The sequence below is a fragment of the Morone saxatilis genome, unplaced genomic scaffold, assembly GCF_004916995.1.
Source record: "Morone saxatilis isolate NCDOM2014 unplaced genomic scaffold, NCSU_SB_2.0 Contig14, whole genome shotgun sequence".
Taxonomy (NCBI): domain Eukaryota; kingdom Metazoa; phylum Chordata; class Actinopteri; family Moronidae; genus Morone; species Morone saxatilis.
This window is the reverse complement of record NW_023339696.1, coordinates 4,853,838-4,867,173: the sequence shown is the minus strand read 5'-3', so window position 1 is coordinate 4,867,173 and position 13,336 is coordinate 4,853,838. Positions and strand designations below refer to the sequence as shown.

Sequence of the window (13,336 nt, the reverse complement as noted above, 5' to 3'; positions counted from 1 at the left end):
TCAATTTATTCACATCCAAGCGATATAGTCTTTCCTGGTTTGAGAAATTACTGGTACTCATTTTTCAAATTAACTGCAATCTTTTCTTGTCATTTCAACAGACTCACAAAATGGCATGGCCTTTCCTTGAACCAGTGGATCCCCATGACGCACCTGATTATTATCGCGTAATCAAGGAGCCAATGGGTAAGAACAAATGATAGTAATTGTTTTTGACGTGTGATTTTCCTCAATCCTGGGAAATGTCCAACGTGTCTGCGTCCCATTGTGGAGGGTACCTGTTGTGATTTCCTTCAGATGATGAAATGACCCAGATACCGTTGATCGTACCGTTTATTTCCTGATATCTTGTATTGTAGGAAGTGTTATGCATGTATTTCACATATTTCTCTGTTGCCCCTTGTAGACTTTTCCACAATGGAAACCCGTTTGCAAAAGCGACATTACCACAAGCTCACAGAGTTTGTGGCCGACGTGACCAAAATCTTCGACAACTGCCGCTATTACAACCCCAATGACACGCCCTTCTTTCAGTGTGCCGAGGTGCTTGAAGCCTTCTTTGTACAGAAGCTTAAGGGTTTCAAAGCGAGCAGGTAAGGTCAGGTGCTCCTACTGCTGCCGTCTCTCAAGGTTCCCAAGTTTCTCCCTCTCCTTTTCCATGCTCATGTTTGTGTGCCGTAAAGCTTTGACTCTGGCCACACCGGCTGTCACGTCAGTTTAATTTGTTTTCTTAATTTGTGCATTAATGCCTGTCCCTTCACTCTTTTGTTTTAGTTTTGTTTATACCACTAGCATGTGTTGTTACTTTGCAGTAGAATGTGCTTTACTTGTAGACTAGAGTTGGCTTTAACCTGTCAGTGCTTTGAAGGGTTGCTTGGCTGTACTAAATCCAACAGAGCTGACCAACTTCAAGACATTATGTCCAATGTCTTAACAGACCTTTGTGCCATGTTACATCTGTATCGTGTTTCATCTTGCATTTGTGTCTGTTCACCTTTGCTGCATGCCTTTGATTTATGCCATCCCATTTTCTTCTTTCTTGCAGATTGTCAGATTCTTAAGTGGGCCAGTCTAGCTGGAGTCTGGACTGGATGCTGGGGTCTCTAGTAATAATGACATGGAAACTTTGTATTTCCAGAACAGCAAAAAAAAAACATGACTAAAGAAAACAAAAACACCACAAGAACACACAAACACCAAATGTGCTTTCATCTAATTTCCATCAATACAGCATTTTCGGTAACCATTATAATATTCAGTTTAATCACAGAATGACAGCCATGTTGACATGTGTTGATCATGTAATCGGGGGACATGCTTTCTTCTCATCACTTCGTCTAATCTGGCCTTTTCTAACCATAAATCACAGTAGTTGAGGTTTCCAGTGGCATTTTTAAATGCATTGTAGTTCCTACCTTGGATTTATTTTCTGTTATACATCTGAGCTGGATTGGATAATGTGTTGACCTTACCAGATGTTAAAAAATATATATAAAGCTGCATATTTTATTATAGAGAGATATTTAAGAGAAGTTTTGTATGTTACATCCCTTTTTGAGTTTGATTTAACTGGTTGTTAAAGGTGGTTGTCTTGAATGTACATACTTTTTATCATGTACAGTGGTTGTAAGGTATATCTGACTCTGTATTTGAATGTTTTAAATAATTATGAAACAAATCATTTTAGATTGTGTATTATTTTATGAAACTAAAAATGTACTACAAAGCGTGAGGAATTTGACCTCGTCCTGTTCCTCACTTCACAAAGTAACCTCAGTTTGTAGTTGTGGAAGATTGCATCAGTAATAAAGGCATTCCTAGGAAATTACACCAACATGGCTGCAGGACCCTCTGCCAACCCCTTTGCAACGTCTGTCTGTTGAGATGTCACAATAAATAAACTAAATACGAAGGCCTCTCAACTTTCCCCTCTCTCCGCATTCTGTAGGTCTCATAACAACAAGCTACAGTGTTCTTCGGCCTCTTAGAAAGCATCGCACATTGCTCAGACAAAATGCACTTGCCAAGAATATGGCTTTTCTGAACTGTAACTCTGTGACAGACTCCTCTGCCTCATCCTGTGTTTGGGATCTGCTCCTCTGACTGTCGGTGCCACCAGCACTGCTGCTTTCACAGAACTGTTCAGGCAGAGCTACCTTCTGCCCATTTGAGCTCTAAGGGACCTTTTTGGACCTGGTCTTCATCAGTGGGACTGTACTGAGGAGCATGAACAACTGAGGCATTTCAGAAGAACGTTTACCTCGGAGAAAAGACTCTTAAGGAGCTCTCATATTTCCATGTTCTTTTTTTTTTATCTCAGTCTTTTTATTCAGTTTTTTTTTTCTTATTATTAAAAATCCCTCAGGCCATTCTTGTGGTCATCATGTCCAATGAGAAATAGGAAATTGAATACTTACATACAGTGGCAGAGTTTTACTGAGCATAACGTAACAAGAGTTTTGTGTCTAAGTTCAGATATCGCAGTGGAACTTTTTTCTCCCATTTCCACTCATTGTTTAGTCCGAAGTGGCATGAAAGACAGTTGTACTAAATATCTGGACACCAGTAGTCTGCTTGGTTAAACTTCTATAACCTACTGAAAGTATGGTAATAAGCTATTGTAAATGAATTGCTCTGCAGTAGTGACTGACTGAGAAGGATTAAACAGTGTATTTGAAGGTTCCTGCCCTGTTTGTAAAAATTTGTCAGATTTTGACTGGATTTCTTTTTCTTTTTTTTGTATTACATCTGAAGAAATATTGATGTATATGGAACTTAATAAAATGGAGAAGATTGCTTCCTTCCTAGTGTGTTTTTGTGGCACGTAAGAGTGTTGTTGACATTTATGTGTACACATAGGAGCTCAAGACCTGATATATAGAAAGCGGTATAGAACTGATCTAATTAGTAACAATAAAAGAAATAGTAAAACATTAAATGTGCTTTACAATGCTCTCACTTCAGTGGTTCAAAAACAGGTTTAACATCCATTCCAGATTTCTAAAAAGGAGTGAAAGAGAAAGTATCTTTAAATGTACTTAAATCTATCACATGGCTGTTTATTTGAGGCGTGGATATACGACATTTCGTTCATTGTTTCCCTGTGGACTACGTGACGCCAGAACCGAAATTCACCGATCCGGGAACAGTTCATCCCTCCCTCACGTCCAATGAAAAATCATAACGACGGCAGAACACTGACCCAGAGTCTGATTAAACGGTAACTTAAATCATATTAGCAAGATGCTGAGATCTCGCGATGTTTCTACGGTGACGACACTTCCCGTGTGTGATTTTCTTTTAAACGGACCAATGAGCGGAGGCGGCTGGATGCTCCTGCTCGAACTGCCCAATCAGGAGGCTTTGTTGCAGGAATTTAAAGGTCTGTGCGGCACTCTCCATGTACCACATCCTTTGCACGACGAACGGGTAAGTTCGTGTTAACTGCTTATGTATTTTTATGAAAAAGAACATCATTTTCTTTATGAAATATAATCATTTCCATATTTTTTCAGTGTGTTGCTTTCTGTGTTTCCGGGTTGAACTAGCTGGCGGTTGGCTACTTTGACATGATTGTCATTCTCCTCGCTGTCACGAGGCAGTTTGAAGCAGGTTAACTTAGACCGACTTTTGTTTTTATTTGTGTGCAGGAATAACGCCACGAAGCTTTATTTTCACTGCTGCTAAACTTCCACGACAGCTTGAACATGTCTGAGAACGTCGCACGTCTGAACAAGTTCAAGAACAAAGGCAAAGACGCCAATGTGAGTTCATACGGCGACGAGTTGCTCCACATCTGTATCGTTATGCAAGAGTTGCTGTTGTAAACGTGTGGTTTGCCTTTACGTGCATACATGCAGGAACTTCGACGCAGGAGAGTGGAGGTGAACGTCGAGCTGCGCAAGGCGAAGAAAGATGATCAGATCTTCAAGAGAAGAAATGTGTCTGCATTTCCTGACGAGGCCACTTCTCCTCTTCAGGAAAGAACCCAGAACTGTCAGGTAAACCTTTAAATCTATTATTTAAACTGAGTGTTCAATCTGCTGCTGCATGAATCCAGACAAGACCACTATAATCCATCCAGTTCAATTTGTATAGGGCCAAATCCTTACAGCTGTAGTCAGTTATCACAAGACAGCCACAAATCCTTTTCTTCAGCTCAGTGGTAATCTTTGAGCCTGAGGTTACTGAATTCATGTTTCCCACCTCTTGTGTGTCAACTGGCAGGCCGCCCGACAGTGGACAGTTGAAGAGATTGTTGCAGGAGTGAACAGCGGTAATGCTGAGTCCCAGCTCCAGGCTACACAGGCTGCACGGTAATAACAATACATGAAAGAACAATGTAATGTACACCTAAACTGTACAACACAATCACAATGACCAGTTACCGCCACCATGACTCACTCTTTACTATCCTAATCAGGAAACTGCTGTCTCGTGACAAGCATCCTCCCATTGACCAGATGATCAGTGCTGGGCTGATCCCCAAGTTTGTCGCCTTCCTGGGGCTTATAGACTGTCCACCAATCCAGTTCGAGGCTTCCTGGGCTCTGACCAACATTGCCTCTGGGACGACTGATCAGACAGCAGCTGTTGTTGAGGGCGGGGCCATTCCTGCCTTCATCGCCCTGGTCACATCCCCTCACCAGCACATCAGCGAGCAAGCGGTCTGGGCCCTTGGAAACATTGCTGGTAATTGACACAATGTTTTTGTCAATAGTATGTCATGAGTATTGGGTTAGAAGCAAATATCATGTGTTGGTGTTTTCTTTTCTTTTGGTCTTTAGGCGATGGATCGGCTCTTAGAGACCGGGTCATCAAGCATGGAGCTGTGGCCCCACTGCTCAGTCTGCTGGCAGTTCCTGACCTGTCTGTTTTTAATGCAAGTATTTTTAGTTTTTAATAGAAAACCAAGTTGTTGGGTTTTTTCTTCTTCTTTTAGTGTCCTATTGTAACAACATTTTATATGACTAATATATAATTTTCTTGACATGGTCAAATTAAATCATTATTCTTATTGTCCACTAGGTGGTGCCCTAACTCAACCAATACTGCTGTGTCAAACTGAGGCCTGGCCTTCTCTCATACTTGTGTTTTTTTGTTTTGGTGCAGACTGGCTACCTGAGAAATGTCACATGGACGCTGTCAAACCTCTGCCGCAACAAGAACCCTTCCCCTCCTATGGCTGCAATCCAACAGATCTTACCCACTCTCATTCGTTTACTACACTGTGATGACCAAGAGGTGTTGGCCGACGCGTGTTGGGCTGTGTCATACCTGACAGACGGCGCTAATGACCGCATCGAGGTGGTGGTCCAAACTGGCTTAATTCCTCGCCTGGTGAAGCTGCTTGGCTTTGATGCGCTGCCTGTCATTGTAAGTATAAAGTCTCACTTTCTCTGTTTTTCTGTTCGTCCACCATGTACATGAGGTTGATGGCTGGTTCTTGTAGTCTGGGAGGCTGTGCCATCACCTTGAGGTAACTCCTTACGTTATCACAAGTTCTAAAAAGGACCCCTCTCACCTTTTCTTCAGACCCCTGCGCTGCGTGCCCTCGGCAACATTGTGACTGGTACAGATGAGCAGACTCAGACGGTGCTGGATGCCGGTGCCCTGAACATGTTCCCCAATCTGCTGCGCCACAAAAAGCCCAACATCCAGAAGGAGGCAGCCTGGACTCTGTCCAACATCACAGCAGGGAAGGATGCCCAAATCCAGGAGGTCATCAACGCAGGCCTTGTTCCATACATGGTTGATATGCTTGTGCGGGTATGTTCTTTGTTTGACTGGAGAATATCACGTCAGCTTTACCAGTACGCTGCTGTCAAACAGATGCCTACATTGGGTCTAACTCTTCTGGTCATGTCTCTGCAGGGTGACTACAAAACTCAGAAAGAGGCTGTGTGGGCTGTTACAAACTTCACCAGTGGGGGCACTATTCAGCAGGTGGTTTACCTGGTTCAAGCCAATGTGCTTGAGCCTCTTCTGAGCCTACTCTCCTCTAAGGACAGCAAAACTGTCCTTGTCATCTTGGACGCCATTACCAATATCTTCATGGTGAGTGACTTGTCATGGAAAAATAGACATGTCTGTCGTGAGTTTTGCTGCTGGCTGTAAAATAATGTAAAATACTGATGTTTTCCTCTTCAGGCTGGGGATAAAATTGGAGAGTCAGACAAGCTGAGTCTAATGGTTGAAGAATGCGGTGGACTGGACAAGCTGGAGGCTCTGCAGTCTCATGAGAACGAGATGGTCTACAAAGCGGCCTTCAACCTGATTGACAAATACTTCTCTGAACATGTAAGTGTCTTAAAAGATATTTTAACTGACTATTAAATCAACTTTTATGCCTGAGAGGTGGCTTACTGTGATGTTTTCTCTATAAATGTTTTGTTTTTGTTTTTTAAAGGAAGAGGAGGTGGAGTGTGTGGCCCCAGAAGCAACCGATGATGGTTATGCATTTCAAATCAATGAGAACCAGAGCACTTTCAATTTCTAGAAAACTTTCTAATACCTCTACTCTCAACTTTACTGTACCCTCACTGCTACTTTGTTTGTCCTTTTGTTCATGTAATTGTTGAATTTTTCTGTTTTTGTATGTATTGTACATACTGTTTTAACAAAACTGATAAAACATGATTGTAAATAAAGTTGTTGTATCGTGTGGTGATTTGTTTATATATATATATTTTTCTCCATCAAGAGTGTATTTACTATGAGTAAACACAATGTTTTAAAAACAAACACTAATACTGATGGTGTAATTACAAGTTGCAGTATGATGTTGAAATAGAAAGTAAGGTTTTGATTAAATCTTTGTGTGGTAGCCTTGTGTAAATACACAAATTCAAATGTACGTGCCAGCCAAGGTAGCAAAAAGGTTTACTCCACCAATACCAATATAGTGACAGCACCCAGAACTGTGCAGTCCAGTTCTGGGTGCTGTCACTGAACTGAGTTTGGCCACAATCTAAAACCACTTCTTTGAAATTAAATGTAGCAGCCATATAGACATTTACATGAAATTGTTTCACAGAAGACATTTTGATGTCCCAGTAAAAACAATTACAGTGGCTGAATTCCATTTATTTGCTTCAGCTTCAGGGTCCTGCATTCTGGCGGTCAAGACTTACTGGGCCATTGTTCATGTTAATAGTAACACCTGTGCTTTTCCTTCTATAAACTGTCTGCTGTGGAAAAAGACCTATCGAGAGGCGAAGTCCCTCCCTTCTAATGTCCCCTTGCAACCTTATTTCAGAAAATGTATGTACAGTAGTCAACGGCAAGCAAATAATGTTTTGATCCTGTCTTAATTGTGGTTTTCACATTATCTATATTATCTTTATGTATTTTATCAAGGAACTCCTGGTTCTTTTATCGGTACACACAGGTTCAGCAGCATCAGCAGCTCTGGGTAACATTAGCTTGTGGCAAGTAAAAGCTATGACGCCAAACAACTTTTGTGTGTGTGGTCTTTTTAATTACATAATATTTACATTACATTTACAACAAACTACAACTTTCTTGACTTGTAAAATTATAGTTTGAACTGACAAACTTCTAATACAAGGTTATTTGTCATTTTACAACATAACGTTGTGTAATAAAATTTGTCATAGTTCCTTTTGTGCTACTCGTGTGTATATATATATATTTATATATATATATTTATATATAAAAGTTTTATACAGTAAAATGGATTAATAGTTAAATAAACAATGTACTTTTCTATTTCTAAAATAAGGTCCTGTGGTGGTCCATCAAAAGGGGAGGGACCATACAATAAAACCATGAAGAACACACCACTTTGACAGATGAAATAATAGTGGTGGTGGAAGGGGGCCCAGACCTGATACACGGTGGCTACGCCCCTGTAAAAAGTAATAAATTGTCACGAACACAGGTAGATGTGTTTACCATCAAAGTAAAAACCGGGACAGCTCATCACCAACTCAGGGACCCACTGAGACCTGTGTGTGAATTACAGTGAGGTGTTAGTGTAAATGTAATGAGCTTTATTGGCATAGAGGGACAGTGAAAGTATGCAGCAGTTTTGTTTTTCACCCACTAGATTATTTAGATAGTTTGTTGTTTTCTGATTGTGTTTCAAATTCTTCATATTTGTGTAGAATTTGTTGGAAGAATAATGCTCTAATTTCTGCATATTTGTGGCAGTGTAACAAAAACGTACATGTCTCCGTCTCCACTGTTTTCAGTGTGTACTCAGGCTTTCCTGGGCAGCCGGGTCCGTCTGTGAGACCAATCTCTAGGGCCTGCTTTTGTTCTTTTGTGAGTTTTTTTGGTCTGGATTCTTGTCGTGGATGTTTCTTGTCGTGGTCAAAGCAAGAGTTTACCCCATTTCAAAATACAAAAGAAACTACATTCAGGAGCTCATGTTGTGTTTTTCAACTTTTTAAAAAAAAAAACTTCATTGTCACTTTTAGAAGGCATAGTGAAAAGGATAATATAACAGAACATGGCTCCACTTTCAGCAGCACTACAGATTCAACATAGCAGCAGGACAGGCTTCAAGGTAGAGTATATACAAAGAAAAGATAACATAAAAATGAGAATAAATGAAAAAAATAATAGTGATAATAAATAAATATATGAGGATTAAAGGAGTAACTTAACAGGAAAGTAGGCAATAAGATTACATTCATATTTCTATTTTAAAATATCTGGTAGTATACTAACTGTATGTAAAAAAAAAAAAGTTTTACTATTTATGAATTAGACTCTTTCTAAATGTAATTCTCTAAAAGGTTCACATGAAGGACGGGACCTTGGGAACTTGGCTCTCTGGATGTGATATTCCCCTACTGACATTAAATAATATGAATGATCTGGTTTTCATTCTCACAATACAGTATGACATCCTCGGCTTCTGCTTTAATTGAATGGTTGGTCGGAGTCACAAAATAGTCCTCATGTTGTGCGTGTCACTCCCCTCCTATCCTCCCCTCCCTCCACCCCCAAACTGTGTGCTGCCGTCACTGGTCTGCTCCGGGCAGCAGCAGCAGCAGCAGCAGCAGCCTCCTGAAGCGGGATCTCCACCGGAGGGCTCAACAGTTCAACTCCCGACGAGCAGCGGAGAGGAGGACCCGGTCCGAGGCACAGGCTCCTTCCGAAGATGTGAAGATAAACAGCGGCGCCGCGACTCCGTAGCAGCTCGTTGTCCACGTCCCCAGCAGCCAGAAGTGCTTTTTGTAGTAAATGCACTTTGCAGCAGTGCCACACTCGCGCTTTTCTTTTTTTAAATTTTTTATTTTTTTTTTAAAGCATTTGTGAGCGATCGCTATGGCAGTTCAGTTCACATCCGGGCCACAATGCCTTGACTCCATTATTGTCTAAAACTGGCGGAGAGGTTGATAAACCTTGTTGGGGTTTTTTTTTTTTTTTTTTACATTTAACGACACATTTTTACTACGTGCAGTGAAGGCTGGAACCGAGAGGAGATGTCTAACCAAGGAGTCCGGCGGAATGGCCCTGTGAAGCTGCGACTAACAGGTAGCTAGCAATGCTTTTTAAATCCCCAACTATACTCCCCCTACACTAGCTAGGAAGGCTCGGTGTATTTGCTGGATGGGAACAGCTCCCATGGGCCATGGAGTTGGCTTAGCGCCGGTTCTTTCACCCGTCATTTCCACGGCTCTCTCAAAAGCTACAGTACATTTTAAAGTGTTAGTCGTTTCCACTGTGCTGGCTGTTGTTTTAAAACCTGTCCGAGTGGGCATGTAGGTGGCGCTGAATGTGGATATTATTGTTCTTGGAAATAGTCTCAACCTTGTGATTGTCGCCAGTAACCACCACCACCACCAGCCATAACACGGGTCCCGGAGTATCGCTGCTATATATTGTGTTGCTCTGTCCTTGAGTTGGCTGTTGGCTTGATGAAACTAAATATCTGGGCGGATTTCAGCCCTGTCTGTTTAATATTTATCAATAATTGCAGTGCAGGAATGCTCCCCAACTATCACACTGTGCTGCTCACACACACACACACACAGGCTCACAGAAAGTTGGCTAGCTGGCGTTAGCCTAGCCAGACAGCCTGCCAGCTAGCTATAATCAAGCCTTTATGGAAGAACAAGCCTCGGTTGAGGTTGACAGGCAGCTCCACAGGTCACAAGAGTCTGCAGCCAGGGAGCAGTGTCCCATAACTGCCTACTGACAGACAGCTGCCTGTGTGGACTGCCATTGTGGCTTAAACAGATCCCCATGAAGTTGTATCCCTGCACTACAACTGCGTCCCTTTTTCTAAGTTCAGCTCACAGAAGCATGGTCCACACTTGAAGCTGGGGCTTTTTAGACAGAGTCATTGGTTGTTTGGATATCTCCCTTCCTCTTTCCCTCAGCTGTTTGCTTTGTGCCTTTTCAACACAAACAGGCAAAAAAAAAAAAAAAAAAGGGTTTACATGAGAGCACACTGTTTTGACTGGGAGAAGTGGCCGACAGCTGCCCCTCTTTTGATCCACCTCCCAGCATCTGACCTGAATCAAATTCCATGGCGGTCTTTTCTATCAGGAAGGAGCCAAATGAAATATTTGAGCTGGTGCTGTTTCTGATAGGAATATAAGTGGAGACAACAGGGAGGGGTTGTAGTGAGATGGATTTAATGAGCTGGAGGTGTAAGATGGCCAAGGACATCAAGCTCTGAGCAACATTTTTTTTTTTTTTTGTTGTAGTTGTCAGAAGTCATTCAGGGTTCACTGCATAATGAGGAGAGTTTCATAGAAAATACCCAGTATCCATAAAATGATATATACTGTATCAGCATAGGGTTAGTGATCAATTCTATATTAAATATTATTCCAAAACTGACTTTGAGTGTTGTGCAAGTCAGTATTTCAATTAGTAATGTTTATCATGAACCTTTTATTGTAGTTATGGAGGTATTGTGACGTGAACCAGTTATTGGTCTTTTACTTATTCACGTTCACATTCATTTTCTCAGTTCACCCGCCGTTGAGTACACTTGGTCCCCTGCTGCTGGGACTTGTTGGGTTATCTTGCTCCATTGTTCAGTGATGTCCCTCAGAGACATGTCCCCTCAGAAATGTGCAGTCTAGAGTCTGTTAGTTTGTCAGTGCAGGTTGAGGTGGACCGCAGTGGTCTCCTGGAGGAATGCGAAGAATATGGGAAAAAAACGAGAGTCGGACCTCCTGACCACCTCTCCCTTTGATGCTGACCCCTCCAGACCAAACCTCCTCCCTCCCAAAGAACTACAACATCGCTCCATAAACTGTGTTCTTGCTCCTCTAAAAACTGCACAATGACTCTCTCTGTGTTTCTTTCAGGGGCTTTTTTTCCCAGCGCCACTAGCAATCGCTCATCAGGGCAAATGTCTTTCCATATTATGTTAATATTGTGCCATGTCATCCACGTGGTCAGCCCTGTCCCATAGCCGAGCTCACTGCTCTCTTGTCTGTTGCTCTCCCGCGTGGAGAGCAGTGCAAAGCACGGCGCAGCGCGGGACAGGAAGCTGTATAGGAAGGCGGCCGCCCGGTGGTAAAGCCCGAGCAGAGAGGCTACGCTACACACTGTCATCATGTGTGTCTTTGTTTAGCACTGCACAGCTGTGTATGCTAGGCTGATTAGATTGCTGCATAGGGAGTAATGGACCCAGAGAGCGTCATTGCGACATTGTAGCTGCATGTTGTCATCTGTAGTGGAGCTGATATTTGACACATAGCTGCGGATGAATTTGTTTCCAGGCAGGTTGTGAATGATGATTTGCTACATTCAAACAGGCCTGTAGCTGTTTGTGCTGTAGGCGTCTCTCCTCGCTGACAACCCCCCTGTCCATTTGAACCAGATGTTGCAGATGTTTGCCAGCTATTAAACTGGAAAAATATGGCAAGCAAGCTGCTAAAACTAACACTTGGGGTGAGAATTGCCCCTTGACTACACGGGACAGGTTTCCATTATACTCTACAGCTGATCACTCCTAAATTATGTGACACACAAACACAGCTAATGGCATAACACGCGCGGTCCACAGAGTCATAAATTACATCATGAAGGCACGGCTCATTGCTTTGTCTGATCATTCTTAAATTCTGTCATGCTCACATAGCTCATGGTATCATTTGCACCGCTTTCCATGCAACCATAAATTTGATGACACACGGCTGAATGCCAAGTCACAGAGCTCCCCCCGACAGGATTGAGACTTTGCGGAAAAGAGAACGCGTCCCTCCAATCCACCACAAACTGAGTCACAAGCTGTCCGTATCGCATAGAAGCGAGAGGAGACTCAGACCAGATCAGAAGAGTAAGTAAGAGTCAACGGATGTTCTGTCTTTGCTCTTTGAATTAATCTTTTCCCGGAAAGACGTGCAAGAGAATAAATGAGCTGACATTTGATTGATTTTCTGGTCCGATTCAGACCCTTGACGTTTATTGCCGTTTTTTTGTCCTAGCTAGGAGTTTACATGTGACTTGTTAAGCATATGGTTTGCTCATCTGAATTCTTTGGCGCGGCGCAGACTAGCGAAGAGAGCTATCTCAGTGGGATTCCCTAGAATTCTCCATTCGCATTCCCACCTCTTCCTCTCTGAGTCACTCCTGTTCTTTCCGACTAAGCTTCTCCCCCCTCAGACGGAGTCCAAAGCATATTTCACTCCCACCCTCACTAACTGAGCTTCCTCCGCGCTCACTGATTCTCTTTCTGTCTGATGCATCTCTGTAGGAAGTTGTGTGTCTTTCTTTCTATTTTAATTAGCTGCTGGTGCAAATCAATGGGATTTTCCCTGCTCCTTTCCCTTGTAAGATGACTGACAGCTGAATGGACACAGATGCTGCTTGAGAATTAAACAGACTTATTTTGAAGATGCAACAAAGGCTGTGGGGTTTCACACTGGCCCACTGTGTGGCTTTGAGTGAAAGGCGTAGGTCCCTCCTTTTTAGTGCGAGTCCCCGCTTTTTTCAGTGCAGCGTGGTCTCACTGTAGTCTCCAGACGGGGGTCTTTGGATGTCGGATAATTGAAGAAGAAACCCCCACAGCTGGGCGCAGATGGGGCTGTGGAGGCACAGGACCTGATGATCAAGAGCGTTTTAATGTGGTCTGAGCTGGTGCTTGGTGCATTCATGTGGTCTCAGTCAGAGCCATTTTTACAGAGTGGCTGTATGGAAGTGATTTGGGTTCATCTGGGTGTTCAGACAGGATACATTGTAAATACACAGTGATTAGCTGCATGTGGTGAACTGTTGACTCTACTGGCCCATCGTGGATATGCACTTTTGAGCTAACATTTCCACATTTTGCTTTAACAAGATGGGAAAGAAAACAAATATAATGGTGGCAGAAGACCAGAAAAAAAGAGAACGGGGG

General features: G+C 42.6%; 3 protein-coding genes across 4 annotated transcripts in view; all 3 read left to right on the top strand.

Moving 5' to 3' along the window:
- LOC118322734 (nucleosome-remodeling factor subunit BPTF-like) overlaps nucleotides 1-2,800 on the top strand; it is a 25,449-nt gene extending 22,649 nt beyond the window's left edge. The window contains exons 31-33 of the mRNA XM_035654499.1: nucleotides 102-186; nucleotides 407-593; nucleotides 1,949-2,800. Coding sequence (XP_035510392.1) covers nucleotides 102-186; nucleotides 407-593; nucleotides 1,949-1,988 — 312 coding nt within the window. The 3' untranslated portion in view covers nucleotides 1,989-2,800. The remainder of the gene's footprint in view (nucleotides 1-101; nucleotides 187-406; nucleotides 594-1,948) is intronic.
- Nucleotides 2,801-3,359: 559 nt separating this feature from the next.
- On the top strand, nucleotides 3,360-6,664 carry kpna2 (karyopherin alpha 2 (RAG cohort 1, importin alpha 1)). Its single transcript, XM_035654322.1, has 11 exons — nucleotides 3,360-3,429; nucleotides 3,651-3,764; nucleotides 3,861-4,001; nucleotides 4,228-4,316; nucleotides 4,424-4,692; nucleotides 4,788-4,882; nucleotides 5,113-5,376; nucleotides 5,536-5,769; nucleotides 5,875-6,057; nucleotides 6,151-6,300; nucleotides 6,410-6,664. The coding sequence occupies exons 2-11, from the start codon at nucleotides 3,708-3,710 to the stop codon at nucleotides 6,497-6,499; spliced, it is 1,572 nt and encodes a 523-aa protein (XP_035510215.1). The 5' UTR covers nucleotides 3,360-3,429; nucleotides 3,651-3,707; the 3' UTR covers nucleotides 6,500-6,664.
- Nucleotides 6,665-8,986: 2,322 nt separating this feature from the next.
- Nucleotides 8,987-13,336, top strand: part of LOC118322963 (E3 ubiquitin-protein ligase SMURF2) — a 47,090-nt gene continuing 42,740 nt past the window's right edge. For both annotated transcript variants that reach the window (XM_035654839.1, XM_035654838.1), the window contains exon 1: nucleotides 8,987-9,510. In XM_035654839.1, the coding sequence (XP_035510732.1) occupies nucleotides 9,459-9,510 (52 nt within the window). In that variant the 5' untranslated portion in view covers nucleotides 8,987-9,458. The remainder of the gene's footprint in view (nucleotides 9,511-13,336) is intronic.

Bases quoted from the DNA above. Each gene is read 5' to 3' on its own strand.
- kpna2 (XM_035654322.1), top strand. From the start codon at position 3,708: ATGTCTGAGAACGTCGCACGTCTGAACAAGTTCAAGAACAAAGGCAAA. The intron at 5,377-5,535 runs GTAAGTATAAAG...CCTTTTCTTCAG, and splicing joins TTGATGCGCTGCCTGTCATT to ACCCCTGCGCTGCGTGCCCT. The intron at 6,058-6,150 runs GTGAGTGACTTG...TTTCCTCTTCAG, and splicing joins CCATTACCAATATCTTCATG to GCTGGGGATAAAATTGGAGA.